At 34.4% G+C, this 15,965-nt stretch overlaps 1 protein-coding gene across 2 annotated transcripts in view; it reads left to right on the top strand.

Moving 5' to 3' along the window:
- Positions 1–15,965, top strand: part of LOC126820649 (sodium/calcium exchanger 1) — a 145,690-nt gene that overhangs the window by 77,113 nt on the left and 52,612 nt on the right. The window contains exon 3 of one of the 2 annotated variants that reach the window (XM_050548729.2): positions 8,317–8,454. The exons of the other annotated variant lie outside the window; for it this stretch is intronic. Coding sequence (XP_050404686.1) covers positions 8,317–8,408 — 92 coding nt within the window. The 3' untranslated portion in view covers positions 8,409–8,454. Of the gene's footprint in view, positions 1–8,316; positions 8,455–15,965 lie in introns of those variants that run through there. 2 annotated transcript variants of the gene reach the window in all.

Below are 15,965 nucleotides of genomic sequence, written 5' to 3'. Positions count from 1 at the left end.
GCTTGTGTGAAACACTATTGTTTTTGTTAAGATTATTCTTATTATTATTTTTTTTTTTCCAATTTGATTGTATCTCAGAAACTACATGTCGGATCGATACGATTTCTTCGGTTTTATTGGGAAAGTGGGTGTGACTTAGAGATTAAAACTATTTTGGGCATTCTGTGACAATGCGAAATGTCCGAAATTACTGAAGCTGATGTTTTTTAAAACAATGCTGAGTATTAACAATAATCATCAAATTTTAACATATGATGCATTTTGACATAGCTGGAGACCAGGCACATAGCTGTGCTACTTTTGATCTTTGATTGTCGACGAATCTTCGTAGATATTAAGCGCCAAATTTCAAAAATTTAAAATTTTACAAAAAACATTTTTATTTATGAATATTTTTATATGGCATTTTAAACAGGGTTGAAGAGTTATCTGATTTGACTAAAAATGTCAACATTTTTTGTGTCCGTAATTTTCCTTGGCCGCCATAGGCTAATTCAGTTTTTCAGTCCTAGATTAATTATTTATTATTCGATTTGTACAAAAGAAAGTTCATATGCTGTGTGGTCCAAAATGTAATTTTTTTTGTTACCGGTAAAGATTCGTGTTGGCATCGGAAGTGAAGTAAAATCAGCAAAAACTACAATTTTGACAGATTTTGACAGTTCGGTACAACTTTTTGAAAACAAATAATATTTTTACAAAATTTAATATTACCAAAAGCAAAGGCGCACAAATCATCGGACTCAGTTTTTTTAATTTCGATTTCATTTTCGGGCTATTTCGATTAAAAGGTGAAAAAAGGTGTAAAATTAAGCTATTTACAACCCATCCACCGTCTTCATATTTCAAAATATTTCATCATAACTTTCATAACCTCGTAGCAATAACCCATACAAAGAGAATGTATGTCAAAATTAGTTTGTAATATCAGCAGTTGTCGAGAAATAGACAATTTTGCACGAGTCAACATTTCGTGCTATTTTGCCTGTACAAGAATCAATTATTATTCAATTTTCAATTTTCTTTCACCATTTGATGCCGAATGCCACGTTTGACTAGATTAAACCATTTTAACACCTTTACTGTCATTGGAAGTGACGTCATTTTGGGCAAAAACTGAATTTTAGCCTTCAAAACCGATATTTTTTTTCAAATGAGTCGTATATGTTATTTGTTTAAAAGTATGATATTTAATTTCAATCAACAAGTAGAATGAACCCATACGACCATATAGATACCACAAAATGGGTTCTAACTTGTAAGGTTTCAGAGAAATAGACGATTTTCTACTTGTCACTTTTCAAGGTTTTTTGTCTATAACAGTGTCAAATATTATTCGATTTTCATAAAATTTTCACCATGTGATGCCTTATGCCATTTCTGATTTCATAAAACTAATTTAACATTTTTCATTATCACCGGAAGTAATGTCATTTTAGCAAAAACTGTATTTTTAGCCTTCAAAACAAATATTGTTTTGAAGTGAGTTATATTTAGTATTCGTTTACCATTATGATATTTCATTCCAATGGAAATATAGATTGGATCAATACGATCATAAATATGTCAAAAAATAGCTTCTAGCATCTTCTCTTGCAAAGAAATAACCAATTTCGTCAGGATCACTTTTTAAGACTTTTCGCATTTTTATTACAGTTTATGGCTTCTAAATTAATTATTTATTGCCTAATTTGTATAAAACAAAAGCTCATATACTCCTTGGTGCAAATTCTCAACTTTTTTCTACCTATAAAGTTTTCTGTCGGCACCCGAAGTGACGTAATTTTGCCGGGTCGGGAGGTTTTTTCCTATGGAAAAATCTTAATTTCTACAAATCTTATCAATGAAGATGAATACTCCTACTACGGGCGCAAAATATGTTGTGCTTAGTTTTTTTTTTTTGGGGGGGGGGGGTATATCAGTTTTGTATTTGCGCCATTTGGATCTAAGGTTGAAAAAAGGAGTAAAAATCAGCTATTTACAACCCATTCATCGTCTTCATATTTTAAATTATTTCTACGCAACTTTCATAATTTTGTAGCATTAATCCATACGAGGACAATGTATGTCAAAATTAGATTGTAATATGCGCAGTTGCAAAGAAATAAGCAATTTTGCATGCGTCACTTTTCACGTTATTTTGCATGTAAAAGAGTCAATTATCGTTTGATTTTCAATTTTTGTTACCATGTGATACCTCATGCCACCTTTGACTAGGTCAATCCAATTTAACAATTTCACTGTCACTGAAAATGACGACATTTGGGCAAAAACCCATACGACCATACAGATATCACAAAATGGTTTATAATTTGTTCGGTTGCAGAGATAAAGGTTTTGGTCTATAAAAGTGTCAATTATTATTCGATTATCATAAAATTTTCACCATGTGAGGCCCTATGCCATTTATATTTTCATAGAATTCATGTAAAATTTTTATTATCACCAGAAGTAATGTAATTTTTAGCTTTAAATTGTTTTGAAGTGAGTTATATTTATCATTCGTTTAACATTATGATATTTGATTCCAATGGACATATAGATTGGATCAATACGATCATATAGCTGTCCAAAAATTGCTTCTAGCATCTTCCCTTGTCGAGAAATTTCCCATTAAAAAGTCGGCTAACTTAGCGGTAAGTTAGTAACAAATTTTTTAAGGATCACTTTTTTGACATATTTATGTAGGGGTGATGATTTTCCGTTTAAGAAAATAGCAAATTCCGTTTTAAGTATTTTTAATTCCATTATTTTCCGTTTCAGAGCTGACCATATTCCGTTTTTTCGAGATAAAATGTTATTTTATGAATAAATGAATAAAACATCTTAAAATGCCTTTTATTACAAAACGGATCATTTTAAACCAATGATAACAAATGTTGAATTGTGAATGACTTTTAATGTTCAATGACTAGTTATTCTTTAAACCTGTTTCCCGAATTAAATAACAGAAAATTACATCTTGTGAGCTCATTTCATCTTTTTAGCAGACGAAGCCATTTTTCTCAGCTGCTAGTTGTAGTCACGATTTATCCAGACATCTTCGTAGTTACTACCGTTTCTTCGAGAATAAGGGCTGGATTCACAAGGCTACGGTATATTTCTGATGTCACGTGGTTAATGCGGATAAACACGAGTCACGAGTCCGGCAGTAAAATAAGAAGTAAATGAAACAATTTTTACTTTTATGAAGTGACAGAAGTTTTTTTTAAGACATATATATACATTACAATGTTTAATTCGAGTTAAACTACAGAGTAATTTTATACAGGGATACATGAAAGACGGGTTTTCGTTTCGATTAAAATTATGATTCCTAAATGATGAAATGAAAGTAGCTAAATACTAAAATAGACAGTAACAAAACTACGCGATATCATTCAATATTTCCGATTTTTATGAATAAAAAGATGAAATACTTGGATAACTGCAAAATTTTTTTGAGGTTGTGTTTAGTATCAGCAAATATCGGCTTTTCCGTCTTTTTCCGTGTGAGGTTTCAAATTCTGTTTTGAGTGGACAATTCCGCGATTTCCGCGTTTTTTCCGCGATCTCGGAAAATCATCACCCCTATTTATGTAACACATGGTAACAAATGTATAAATGAAATTAATATTGCTGGGTAACTGGCACCGGAAGTGACATAAGTTCAAGGGTAATGTGGCACCGGTGAAACCCGTCATGACTGCATCGCAGTTCTAGTTAATAATTTTAATTGTACTATATATCATCATGTTTTCCATTTTTATACGCCCACATTGAAATGTGGTCGTATATTGTCGTCTGGCGGTCCGGCCGGCCGGCGGTCTGGCGTCCACAATTGCTTGTGGACGCTCTAGAGGCTAAAGTTAATATCCGATTGACTTTAATTTTATATACAGTGTTTAAGGCCATGAGACGAAGAAGCCTATTGATTTTCAGCGATTTCTGATAATTACTGTCAGAGTTATGGCCCTTGATCACTTCAAAAAATTGTGTGGACGCTCTAGAGGCTAAAGTTAATATCCGATTGACTTTAAATTTATATACAGTGTTTAAGGCCATGAGACGAAGAAGCCTATTGATTTTTAGCGATTTCCGATAATTACTGCCAGAGTTATGGCCCTTGATCACTTCAAAAAATCTTGTGGACACTCTAGAGGCCAAAGTTAATATCCGATTGACTTTAAATTTATACACAGTGTTTAAGGTCATAAGACGAAGAAGCCTCTTGATTTTCAGCGATTTCCGATAATTACTGCCAGAGTTATGGCCCTTGACCACTTCAAAAAATCTTGTGGATGCTCTAGAGGTCAAAGTTAATATCCGATTGACTTTAAATTTATACACAGTGTTTAAGGTCATGAGACGAAGAAGCCTATTGATTTTCAGCGATTTTCAATAATTACTGCCAGAGTTATGGCCCTTGATCACTTCAAAAAATCTTGTGGACGCTCTAGAGACCAAAGTTAATATCTGATTAACTGCAGATTGATACACAGAGTTTAAGATCTTGAGACGAACAAGTATATTGATTTTCAATGAATTTTTATGACTTGGAGCAGCTAAATTCACATGGCTCGAAATGTTCGCCTGTCTACTTGTCACCTACATTTAATTATTTGTTTCTAAATGCAAGAATTAAGCACGGAAATACCGCGAAAAGCCGCCCTTTGCACTGTTTACATTTCGCTCTGTCGTAGGCGACAGTTACTCACACAGTTTGGAAGTAGACAATTTTTTATATCAATGAATTTTACACCATCTACGCTTGTTTTCATCTGCTTGACACTAGTTTATAGCATTATGGAGTATTATATCTAAATAAATTAAAACGCACCCCAAGTCACCTGAAATAATTCTACCGTAACGACACCACAGTACATATAGTAGTGGTTGGAATGGAAATGCACACGGCTCGTTGCTTGGTGTATCATTTAAAAAGTTTTAAACAATTTCCATATATAAAGGCTATGAATAATTTTTAAGACAATTTGACAAAATCAAAAAATCAGGTTGGAAAAATATTTCATATATAAATATAATTTGTAGCGTAAATATAGTCCGGATATGTGAGAAGGGAATTCCAGGTGGCGTTATCTGTCCTTCGCACGCGGTAGATGTAAATACGGTGCCATGCACAGGTGTGATTTGTGTTTTGATATTCAATTTATTACGGATATTTTAAAATCTGAATTCTACAACTCAATGGTGAAGTATTCGATTTAGTACGGAAGTGTGGTACCATGATACTTGGCGGAATTCACTTGGATACGGATGATAGAATTGTACGAATCTTCGAGTCGTTGAGCCAAAGCAGATTCCCCGACTTTCAAGAACTTTTAGGCAATCCGATGTCGAAGAAATAAAAAGGTTTCATATTACGATATTTATATAGAGCAATGTACGTCAAAGACCTAACCACGTGCGTGTGTACCTACATGTATGGATATGTGTGATGTGATTAGTCTTTGAGTTTGATAATTGAGAGTGACAGGTTATTTACTGAAGCAACAGGTATGAAGAAAAGCTACCTGTCGCTTGCGACAGGTAGCTTTTTTTAAACATTTCGAGGCCTAAATTCATGATACAGTATTAAAAGTTTTGTACACAAAACGTTAGCATGGGGCAGAAATTTATAAAAACCAAACAAATTCTATTGGTTTTCTGAGTTGTTGCTCTTAATCAGATTTTAGTGTATTATAAATGTTTCATTACCGAAAAAAGTAAAAATATGTGACAACTCTTGTTGACTGTTCGGACGATTTAGCTGCTGTGGCGTATGTTTCGTTGCCTGGCAACCTATCTTTTCAATTTCTGCATGGTGCTCTCGTGGACACGCTCTTAAATATGAATTTTTATTATGTACGGGATTTGAATATTTTCTCGACATGTGATTTTTGTACACCCACATTGAAATGTGGTCATATATTGTTGTCTGTCCGACGTCCACAATTGCTTGTGGACGCTCTATAGGCTAAAGTGAATATCCGATTGACTTTAAATTTATACACAGTGTTTAAGGTCATGTGTCGAAGAAGCCTATTGATTTTCAGCGATTTTCGATAATTACTGTCAGAGTTATGGCCCTTGATCACCTCTAAAAATCTTGTGGACGCTCTAGAGGTTGAAGTTGATATCCGATTGACTTTATATTGATACACAGTGTTTAAGGTCATTAGAAAATTCCACACGATTCATTCATTCCCAAACGACTGAAGGATATTAAGACGACTACTAGGCCTATCATACCTGACCAATATCAAAAATGTAGAGACACAACATTTCGGGTAGGAGCGTTTTGAAATTAGGGTAACAAATTGGTCGAAATATGTCAACTTTTGCCCCAAAACAACAATTTCCAGTTATACCGGAAGTTGTCCGTCCAAAATTTGTTCACTTCATCATGTGACTTCTGTCGCCTAGGGGTCCCCATAGACCAAGTATGGTTGAAATTTGCTGACCCCCCGGGTTATCGTTTTTATACGCCCACATTGAAATGTGGTCGTATATTGTCGTCGCCCCCGTCCGTCCGTCTGGCGTCCACAATTGCTTGTGGACGCTCTAGAGGCAAAAGTTAATATCCGATTGACTTTAAAATTTATATACAGTGTTTAAGGCCATGAGACGAAGAAGTCTATTGATTTTCAGCGATTTCCGATAATTACTGCCAGAGTTATGGCCCTTGATCACTTCAAAAAACTTGTGGACACTCTAGAGGCCAAAGTTAATATCCGATTGACTTTAGATTTATATACAGTGTTTAAGGCCATGAGACGAAGAAGCCTATTGATTTTCAGCGATTTCGGATAATTACTGCCAGAGTTATGGCCCTTGATCACTTCAAAAAATCTTGTGGACGCTCTAGAGGCCAAAGTTAATATCCGATTGACTTTAAATTTATACACAGTGTTTAAGGTCATGAGACGAAGAAGCCTATTGATTTTCAGCGATTTCCGATAATTACTGCCAGAGTTATGGCCCTTGATCACTTCAAAAAATCTTGTGGACGCTATAGAGGCCAAAGTTAATATCCGATTGACATTAAATTTATACACAGTGTTTAAGGTCATGAGACGAAGAAGGCTATTGATTTTCAGCGATTTCCGATAATTACTGCCAGAGTTATGGCCCTTGATCACTTCAAAAAATCTTGTGGACGCTCAAGAGGCCAAAATTAATATCCGATGGACTTTAAATTTATACACAGTGTTTAAGGTCATGAGACGAAGAAGCCTATTGATTTTCAGCAATTTACGATAATTACTGCCAGAGTTATGGCCCTTGATCACTTTGAAAAATCTTGTGGCCGCTCTAGAGTCTAAAGTTAATATCTGATTGACTTTAAATTGATACACAGTGTTTAAGGTCATGAGACGAAGAAGTCTATTCATTTTCAGTGATTTTCGATAATTATTGCCAGAGTTATGGCCCTTGATCACTTCAAAAAACCTTGTGGATGCTTTAAAGGCTAAAGTTAATCTCATTGACTTTAAATTTATACACAGTGTTTGAGGTCACGAGGCGAAGAATCCTATTGATTTTCAAAGATTTCTGATAATTTCTGCCAAAGTTATGGCCCTTGATCACTTTGAAAAATCTTGTGGACACTCTAGAGGCCAAAGTTAATATCCGATTAACTTCAGATTGATACACAGAGTTTAAGATCTTGAGGCGAACAAGTATATTGATTTTCAATGAATTTTTATGACTTGGAACAGCTAAATCCATGATACAGTATTAAAAGTTTTGTATACAAAATGTTAGCATGGGGCAGAACTTTATAAAAACCAAACAAATTCTAATGGTTTTCTGAGTTGTTGCTCTTAATCAGATTTTAATGTATTATAAATGTTTCATTACCGAAAAAAAGTAAAAATATGCGACAACTTTTGTTGACTGCCCGGACGATTTAGCTGCAGTGAGCGTATGTTTCGTTGCCTGGCAACCTATCTTTTCTATAGTTATGGCCCCTTAGCTGAAAACTTATTAGCGATAGAGCCTACAATTTTTAACAAATTTGTTACTAATTAGATGTGAAACATTTCTGCAATGAAAAGATGAACCCTATTTCCAATTTTACGTCTATCTATTGCAAAATGTGGGCGGAGCTTGCATGGCAACTACTTGTTATAATTTACGACCAAATTTACTTTCTAAATTGACTATCAATCCCATAATTCTGTTCAAATTCCAGTTAATGTCAAATCAGTTTACTTTTAAAATCATGTGTCTAAAAACATTTAATGTAACTTGAATAAAGCTGACAACATTTAATGTTACTTGAATAAAGCTAATAATGAAATATTTGATTGTAAATTCCATATTCAATTTTAGATACAGACTCAGATTTAGATGATAATCAGTCAGTTAAGTCAAATAGATCACATATGTCTATGATGGCTCTATCGGAAGAAACAGATAAGTAAATCTTGTGTGACATTCTCATGTTTTAAATGAAGCAAGATATAGATAGTGACACTTTTGTTGTGACCTGTAGATCTTTATGCTTTTGAGTTTACTTTTAAAATTGAGTAGAGATTGTATGTAGTATTAAACTTATTCATTTCTAAATAAATAATAATATATATTTATGAATTATATTGAAGTATTTTAAGTTATGATCATTTTGGTGTTATTCGTGCTTGAAACATGAAACCCTGGGTAGTGAAATCGTTAGTAGTGCATGTATGAAAATAGGAATTAAATCTGTGTTGTTGTTTTTAAACATGTAATTTTGAAATCATTAATTTTCTTTGCATGCATTAATAGAAAACTCTTATGACTTTAGTGCTTTTTATGTCCCGATCTGTAAAGAGGCCTAAGTAAATTCTTAATTAGTTTCTGTCAACTACTTTTTCCGCCATTTAATTGTAGAGTCTCTTTCACGCGCCTCAGTGTTCCCAAAACCGCCTAACTATTTGATCAAGAAATAACAACTGCTGCCTCAGTCAAGCTAGCACACATTAAGCTGGCAGACACGTCAGGTAGCCAGTTAGTGATACCCTGACATTTTTGCCCAGGGCTTGCCCCATGGGCATTTTTCGGGTAATCCAGTATTTGTCTAGTAAGATTAGGTGTCAATACTTTCCATATACCAAATTTGCCATACTTTTTGGAATAACCACCCGATAATTCGAGACATTTATCTTCATGGCTCGAAATGTTCGCCTGTCTACTTGTAGCCGACAGGCGATTTTTTCGTCTTGACAGGTAGCAAATAAAACTCTGTCACTCTAAATTTTTCTTGATGTTCAGTAAATTGACCACAATACTCACGTCCACGTCACATACATGTTCATTTAATTATTTGTTTCTAAATGCAAGAATTAAGTACGGAAATGCCACAAAAAGCCGCCATTTGCACTGTTTATCGCTCTTGTCGTAGGCTACAGTTACTCACACAGTTTGGAAGTAGACAATTTTATAACAATGAATTTCACACCATCTACGCTTGTTTTCATCTGCTTGACACTAGTTTATAGCATTATGGAGTATTATATCTAGATAAATTAAAACGCATCCCCAAGTCACCTGAAATAATTCTACTGTAACGACACCACAGTAAATATAGTAGAATTGTTGTATTTAATCATTTAAAAAGCTTTAAACAATTTCCATAAATAAAGGTTATGAATAATTTATAAGATAATTTGACAAAATCAAATAATCAGGTCCGAAAAATATTTCATATATTAATTTAATAAATATAATTTGTAGCGTAAATATAGTCCGGATATGTGAGAAGGGAATTCCAGGTGGTGTTATCTGTCCTTCGCATGTGGTACATGTAAATATCCCATTGATCTTAAATTTATACACAGTGTTTAAGGTCACGAGATGAAGAAGCCTATCGATTTTCAGCGATTTCCGATAATTACTGACAGAGTTATGGCCCTTGATCTCTTCAAAAAATCTTGTGGACGCTCTAGAGGCCAAAGTTAAGATCAGATTGACTTTAAATTCATACACAGTGTTTACGGTCATGCGACGAAGAAGCCTATTGATTTTTAGCAATTTCCGATAATTACTGCCAGAGTTATGACCCTTGATCACTTTGAAAAAATCTCGTGGACATCTAGAGGCTAAAGTTAATATCCTATTGACTTTAAATTGATACACAGATTGATACACAGAGTTTAAGGTCTCGAGATGAACAAGTATATTGATTTTCAATGAATCTTTATGACTTGAACAGCTAAATCCATGATGTTAAAAGTTTCGTGTACTAAACGTTAGCATGGGGCAGAACTTTATAAAAACCAAACAAATTCTAATGGTTTTCTGATAATTACTTAATGAGTTGTTACTCTTAATCAGATTTTAATGTATTATAAATGTTTCATTACCGAAAACAAGTAAAAATATGCGACAACTTTTGTTGACGATATTGCTGCTGTGGGCATATGTTTCGTTGCCTGGCAACCTATCTTTTTTTTTTTTGTGTCTGTGTTTTGCCTACAGACCACGATTTTTAATGGATCGTCTTGGAACTTGGGATATGTATTCCTTATAGCCTAAGGGCGACAACTGCATGTCCCGACCCCCAGGGGCAGAGCCACGCCCTTTGGGATAACGTGGGTAACACGCTGGCTCGCTAGCCTGGAGGTCGGGTGTTCGATCCCTGCATTGGCCGAGAAAGTTCATCCAGATTTTCCGGCATGGTTTCCCCTTGTCAGTGATGCAGGACGGCGGGCCTGACAAGGACAGCTGTCTAGTCGTTCGGATGGGACGAAAAACAGATGTCCCGTGTACATATTGGCGTGGACGTAAAAGATCCCTTGGCAGTTGGAATTCGATATATAAGTAGGTGGAAAAAGTGATTTTGAGATTATGATTATACATTTGATTTTATTAGCTTTCCAAGTAGATCTCATCATTCTTCTCACAAAACTTTTTACAGATTCAAAATCGGATGAAAATGTTTTCTTTTATGGAGGCTCAAAGTTGCGAATTTTTACTTTTCGCTGAAGAAATGTTTTTCAACACTTTTCATTTCATATCATAGCTATGAAAAATGTAGATGTAAATTCATGAAATACAACTTTAAGGCTAATTATGTTTCAATGTTCACATTTGTGTAACAATTACTACGATTTCCCCAGTAACTCCAAAATAAATAGGTTTTCTCAAAAATTCCATTTTGTTAAAGCGATTTTGGTCAATTTTTTCATCAAAAATGGTCTTGTCCATGTTATATCTGAAATATTGAACCTGGTTGTTATGCATTTTAAAATCAGTAGCTATCAAGTAAGATTAACAGAAAAAAAAAAGAGTAAAAATATCTATATGCCGTCTCTCAAGAGCTGAATATATGTTCATTTTTGAACAATTTTCCGCGTCACACAATTGCCTATTTTTATAAGCCCACATTTTTATGTGGACGTATATTGTCGTCGCCCCTGTCCGTCCGTCCACAATTGTTTGTGAACAGTCTACAGGTCACAATTTTTATACGCCCACATTTTCATGTGGATGTATATTGTCGTCGCACCTGTCCGTCCGGACGGACTGTTTGTGAACAGTCTACAAGTCACAATTTTTATCCGATTTCAATGAAACTTGAAATATAGGTTTATCACCCTAAGATCTCGGTTCCTTTCGATATTGGCATGTATCGGACTGTAACTTCATGGATTATGGCCCCTGATTGTACGAAAAATCACGTTTTTAGCTTGTGAACACTGTAGAGGTCACAATTTTTATCCGATTTGGTTTAAACTTGAAATGTATGCTTATAACCCAAAGATCTCGTTATCCTTTTGATATTCGTGCATATTGGAACGTAACTTCATGAATTATGGCCCCTGATTGTACGGAAAATCGTGTTTTTAGCTTGTGGACCCTATAGAGGTCATAATTTTTATCCGATTTAAAAAGACGTAATATTATATCACCGTTAAACCCTAAGGACGACTGAGTTCGAATTTTGTGAAAATCGACCCAAAACTGACAGACAAAATAATGGCCGCTGTTCGTTCTCAAATAGCGTAAAAATATGGTATATCAAGGTTGTGGACCTTTTAGAGGTCACAATTTTTATCCGATTTTGTTGAAACTTGAAATGTAAGTTTTTAACCCAAAGATCTCGGTTCCTTTCGATATTCGTGCATATCGGACCGTAACTTCATGAATTATGGCCCCTGATTGTACGAAAAATCACGTTTTTAGCTTGTGGACCCTATAGAGGTCATAATTTTTATCCGATTTAAAAAAACGTATTGCTATATCACCGTTAAACCCTAAGGACGGCTGAGTTCGAATTTCGAGAAAATCGGCCCAAAACTGACAGACAAAATGTCCGCCCTTCGTTCTCAAATAGCGTAAAAATATGGTATATCAAGGTTGTGGGCCCTATAGAGGTCACAATTTTTATCCGATTTTGTTGAAACTTGAAATGTAAGTTTATAACCCAAAGATCTTAGTTCCTTTCGATATTTGCGCATATCGGACTGTAACTTCCTTAATTATGGCCCCTGATTGTACGATACTAAAACAAACACTATTATCAATTATTAAAACAACAATTAAAAACAACACTTTATTATTGATTCGAGTAGTCATATTAATACAAACACAAATATAAACGTATTAAAACAACACTTTATTATTGGTCCGGGTGGTCCTTTTGTATGGTCCGAGTAGTCTTTTTTGTTTCGTCCGAGTGGTCTATTAGTTGGTCCATGTGGTCATGCATTCGTACAAAAGAATGGAATCATTCAGAAAGTGTAGGCTACTCAAAATAACATTGTATAAATATATGACATGCGCATGTAATGTACACGTGTGTGAAATGGCTTTATTCAATATCCGCTTCCACCGAAATGAATTGGGCGACATTTAAAGTAGATGTATATTGTCACAGCAGAGATTTGTCGCCGATTAACACAGACAGACTAAGAATATAGTCACAAAAATAGCGCGTTTCTGACCACGTGACTTACCGTTAAGCGCCCCGTGGAGTGGATCGAGTGCTCTATGAATGATTGATTTAGATTAACTGAAGCTGCAAGCTCATCGTATGACGTATATAATTTAAAGTTTGGATTTTATAGCAGCCAATAATTGATGGATTACATCTAAGTTATAAACGAAGATGTAATGATACGTTGTAAAAAAATTGTAAGTTGTTCATTGTGGCATACATTTTGGCCGACGTTATATGCATGTACAGTGCGTTAGAAAAAAATCCTAACCGATACAGAATGCTGGTAAATGTTTTCCCGAGATTACCGAACTCATTTTGTTGTTATTCAAACCGGCCTGTACATTATACATGTACACGTTTTCACGGCAGCATTACTATATTACAACTCCTTCAATATAAACATTTCGTTAAAATCTGAACAACGCATGTGAAATTGGATGTTCGGCAACAGAATTGAATACCTGGCGTAATTGGACACCTTGACTAATTTTAATCACAACTTGGGAAATTGAACGGTCCAACTAATTATTGAACAGTCGTGAAAATTAAGCGGGACGCTTACAATTACACGCGTGTCGACAAACTAAACACTAGTTAATTAACGCTTGGTAATCAAAATTACACGTTGAGATTTAAGTTGTATACAAGGACAAATTGAATGCTATTAGGCCAAATTCAATGATATTTATGAATAGTTCTACATAGATTAGATAATAACGCTATTTACCCGAGATTCCATGGTACCAGTCAAATAGTGTATAGAGGTCACAATTTTTATCCGATTTTGTTGAAACTTGAAATGTAAGTTTATAACCCAAAGATCTTGGTTCCTTTCGATATTCGCGCATATCGAATTGTAATTTCCTGAATTATGGCCCTTGATTGTAGGAAAAATCACTTTCGTTTTAGCTTGTTCTCTATCCATCTCTCGAAAATGTGGGCGTATCCTGCCTGGCAGCCGCTGGTTGGGGCCTTTTTGGGACATTAATAAAATATGAAGGAATGGACATACACAAGTGAAATTATGGGAATATGTCAAAAAGTTTGTGAATTTTTAAAATTACAAATTTCCAATCCGCTATATATTATCAATTTTGGTTTTTGACCAGGGTTCTTAATCCATGGGTAGGATTAACGGATAGTCGTCTTTTCAACAACAAACATGTTGGTTTATTCATACTCTTTTCACGACAGTAATTGCATAATGTATTTGGGATAATAATAGCTGAAACTCCGAATTAAAAGGACCTTTATAATTGCATACTTGTATCCATACATCGCTATAATATCGACATTTATAGTCATTATTATTTCAGCAACTTGCATTGCATATTCCTACTTTTGCTTTCATCCAACTAAACGGAAGTTATAAATTAGTAAAAACTACAAGTACATACAAATGTTTTTTTTTAAATTATATTAATCGTAAGCACATGTTAATATATATAAAAATAAAAAAGTATATAAATAACAAAGTAGCAAAAATCAGTTTCCGTGTAGTCGGAACTCGGAAATATGCTGTACGTACGAAAGGTCACGTGGCCAATTGTCGTGATTCAGGTTAGTTTATTTTTAGTTTTACCAGTATACGCAGCAGGACTCGTTCAGATATCTGAGAGGATCTCTTCCTCAATTTCACTGAATATTAAAGAAATAAATTCACCACAATAATTAAAATCATGATATAATTTTTTTGTCATTTCATGTCCCGTTCTGTCAAATCGTTCAATTATTGTTCATAATCATAATTTTCGATGGAAATACGCATTTCGGATTAACGCCCGGTTTGAAATAATTTCTATAGATTTAGGAATTAAACTCTTTGTTCTGCCATCGTTTTTCTTTGCTACGTAGGTATGATCGTCAGATTAATTATTTTATTGCCAATAATTTGGTTGACCTATATTGGACGTGGGAGGATCTCCGGCTTTTGGAATTTCCATTGACGACGTGCATGCGTGAAGTTCAAGTCAACGCCGCCATTTCTATCTTCAGTTAAATCTCATTTACGTTTCCTGGTGTCATTCTGCGAGGTGTTCAAGTACTAGGCATTATTACCTCAATTAAGTTGTTTATTTATGAAATAAGTCGACGGTATTCATTGTAATGATTGACTCTTTGATGGGTTTCTTAATCGACGAGTAATAATTAACTCTTTGTAATCGGCCGAAAGTAGATTGATTTATGATAGTGGCCGGTTCATTGTTTAACCAATTAGCCTGATAATTAATTCTTTGTAAATCGGACGAAAGTAGATTGATTTGTGATACCTTAGTGGCCGGTTCATTGTTTTACCAATCGGCTAGATTAAAGATCAATCGGCTAAAGCCAACAAAAAACAGCCGATTAAGATCCCTGTTTTTGACCATTTTCAATGCTATTTACCATAACCCAAAAGGTCATCACCACACTTTAATGTAAGCAGTTTAAAATATTTGAAACCCATGTAATATCAAATGATATGGATTGTGTAAGTTTGAGAAAAATATGAAGAGTTTCGGTTGTTACCATAGCAACCACAGTTATTTTTTTCCAAAAAGCATTATTTTCCAATAATTATGACACCAATACCATTAGTGAAATGAAGAAGCCTATTGAATTTTAGCAATTTCTGTTTATTACATCTAGAGTTATGACCCTTGTTTCACTTTACTGCACCAATCTTTGTGAAATTTATATGCATGATTTCAATTAGTGAAACGAAGAAGTTTATTGAATTTCAGCAATTTCCGTTTATTACGTCTAGAATTATGTCCCTTGTTTCACTTTATTGAACCTTGTGAACTCTATTAACGCCAAAAGTTATCAACCAATCTTTGTGAAATTTATATGCATGATTTTAATTAGTGAAACAAAGAAGTTTATTGAATTTCAGCAATTTCCGTTTATTACGTCTAGAATTATGTCCCTTGTTTCACTTTATTGAACCTTGTGAACGCTCCAACGCCAAAAGTTTTCACCCAATCTTTGTGAAATTTATATGCATTATTTAGATTACTGAAACGAAGAAGCCTATTGAATTTCAGCAATTTTCATTTATTATGTCTAGAGTTATGGC

This window comes from Patella vulgata, chromosome 5, assembly GCF_932274485.2.
Source record: "Patella vulgata chromosome 5, xgPatVulg1.2, whole genome shotgun sequence".
Classification (NCBI taxonomy): Eukaryota; Metazoa; Mollusca; class Gastropoda; family Patellidae; genus Patella; species Patella vulgata.
The sequence above is the reverse complement of the archived record's forward strand: the minus strand, read 5'-3'. Positions and strand labels throughout refer to the sequence as shown.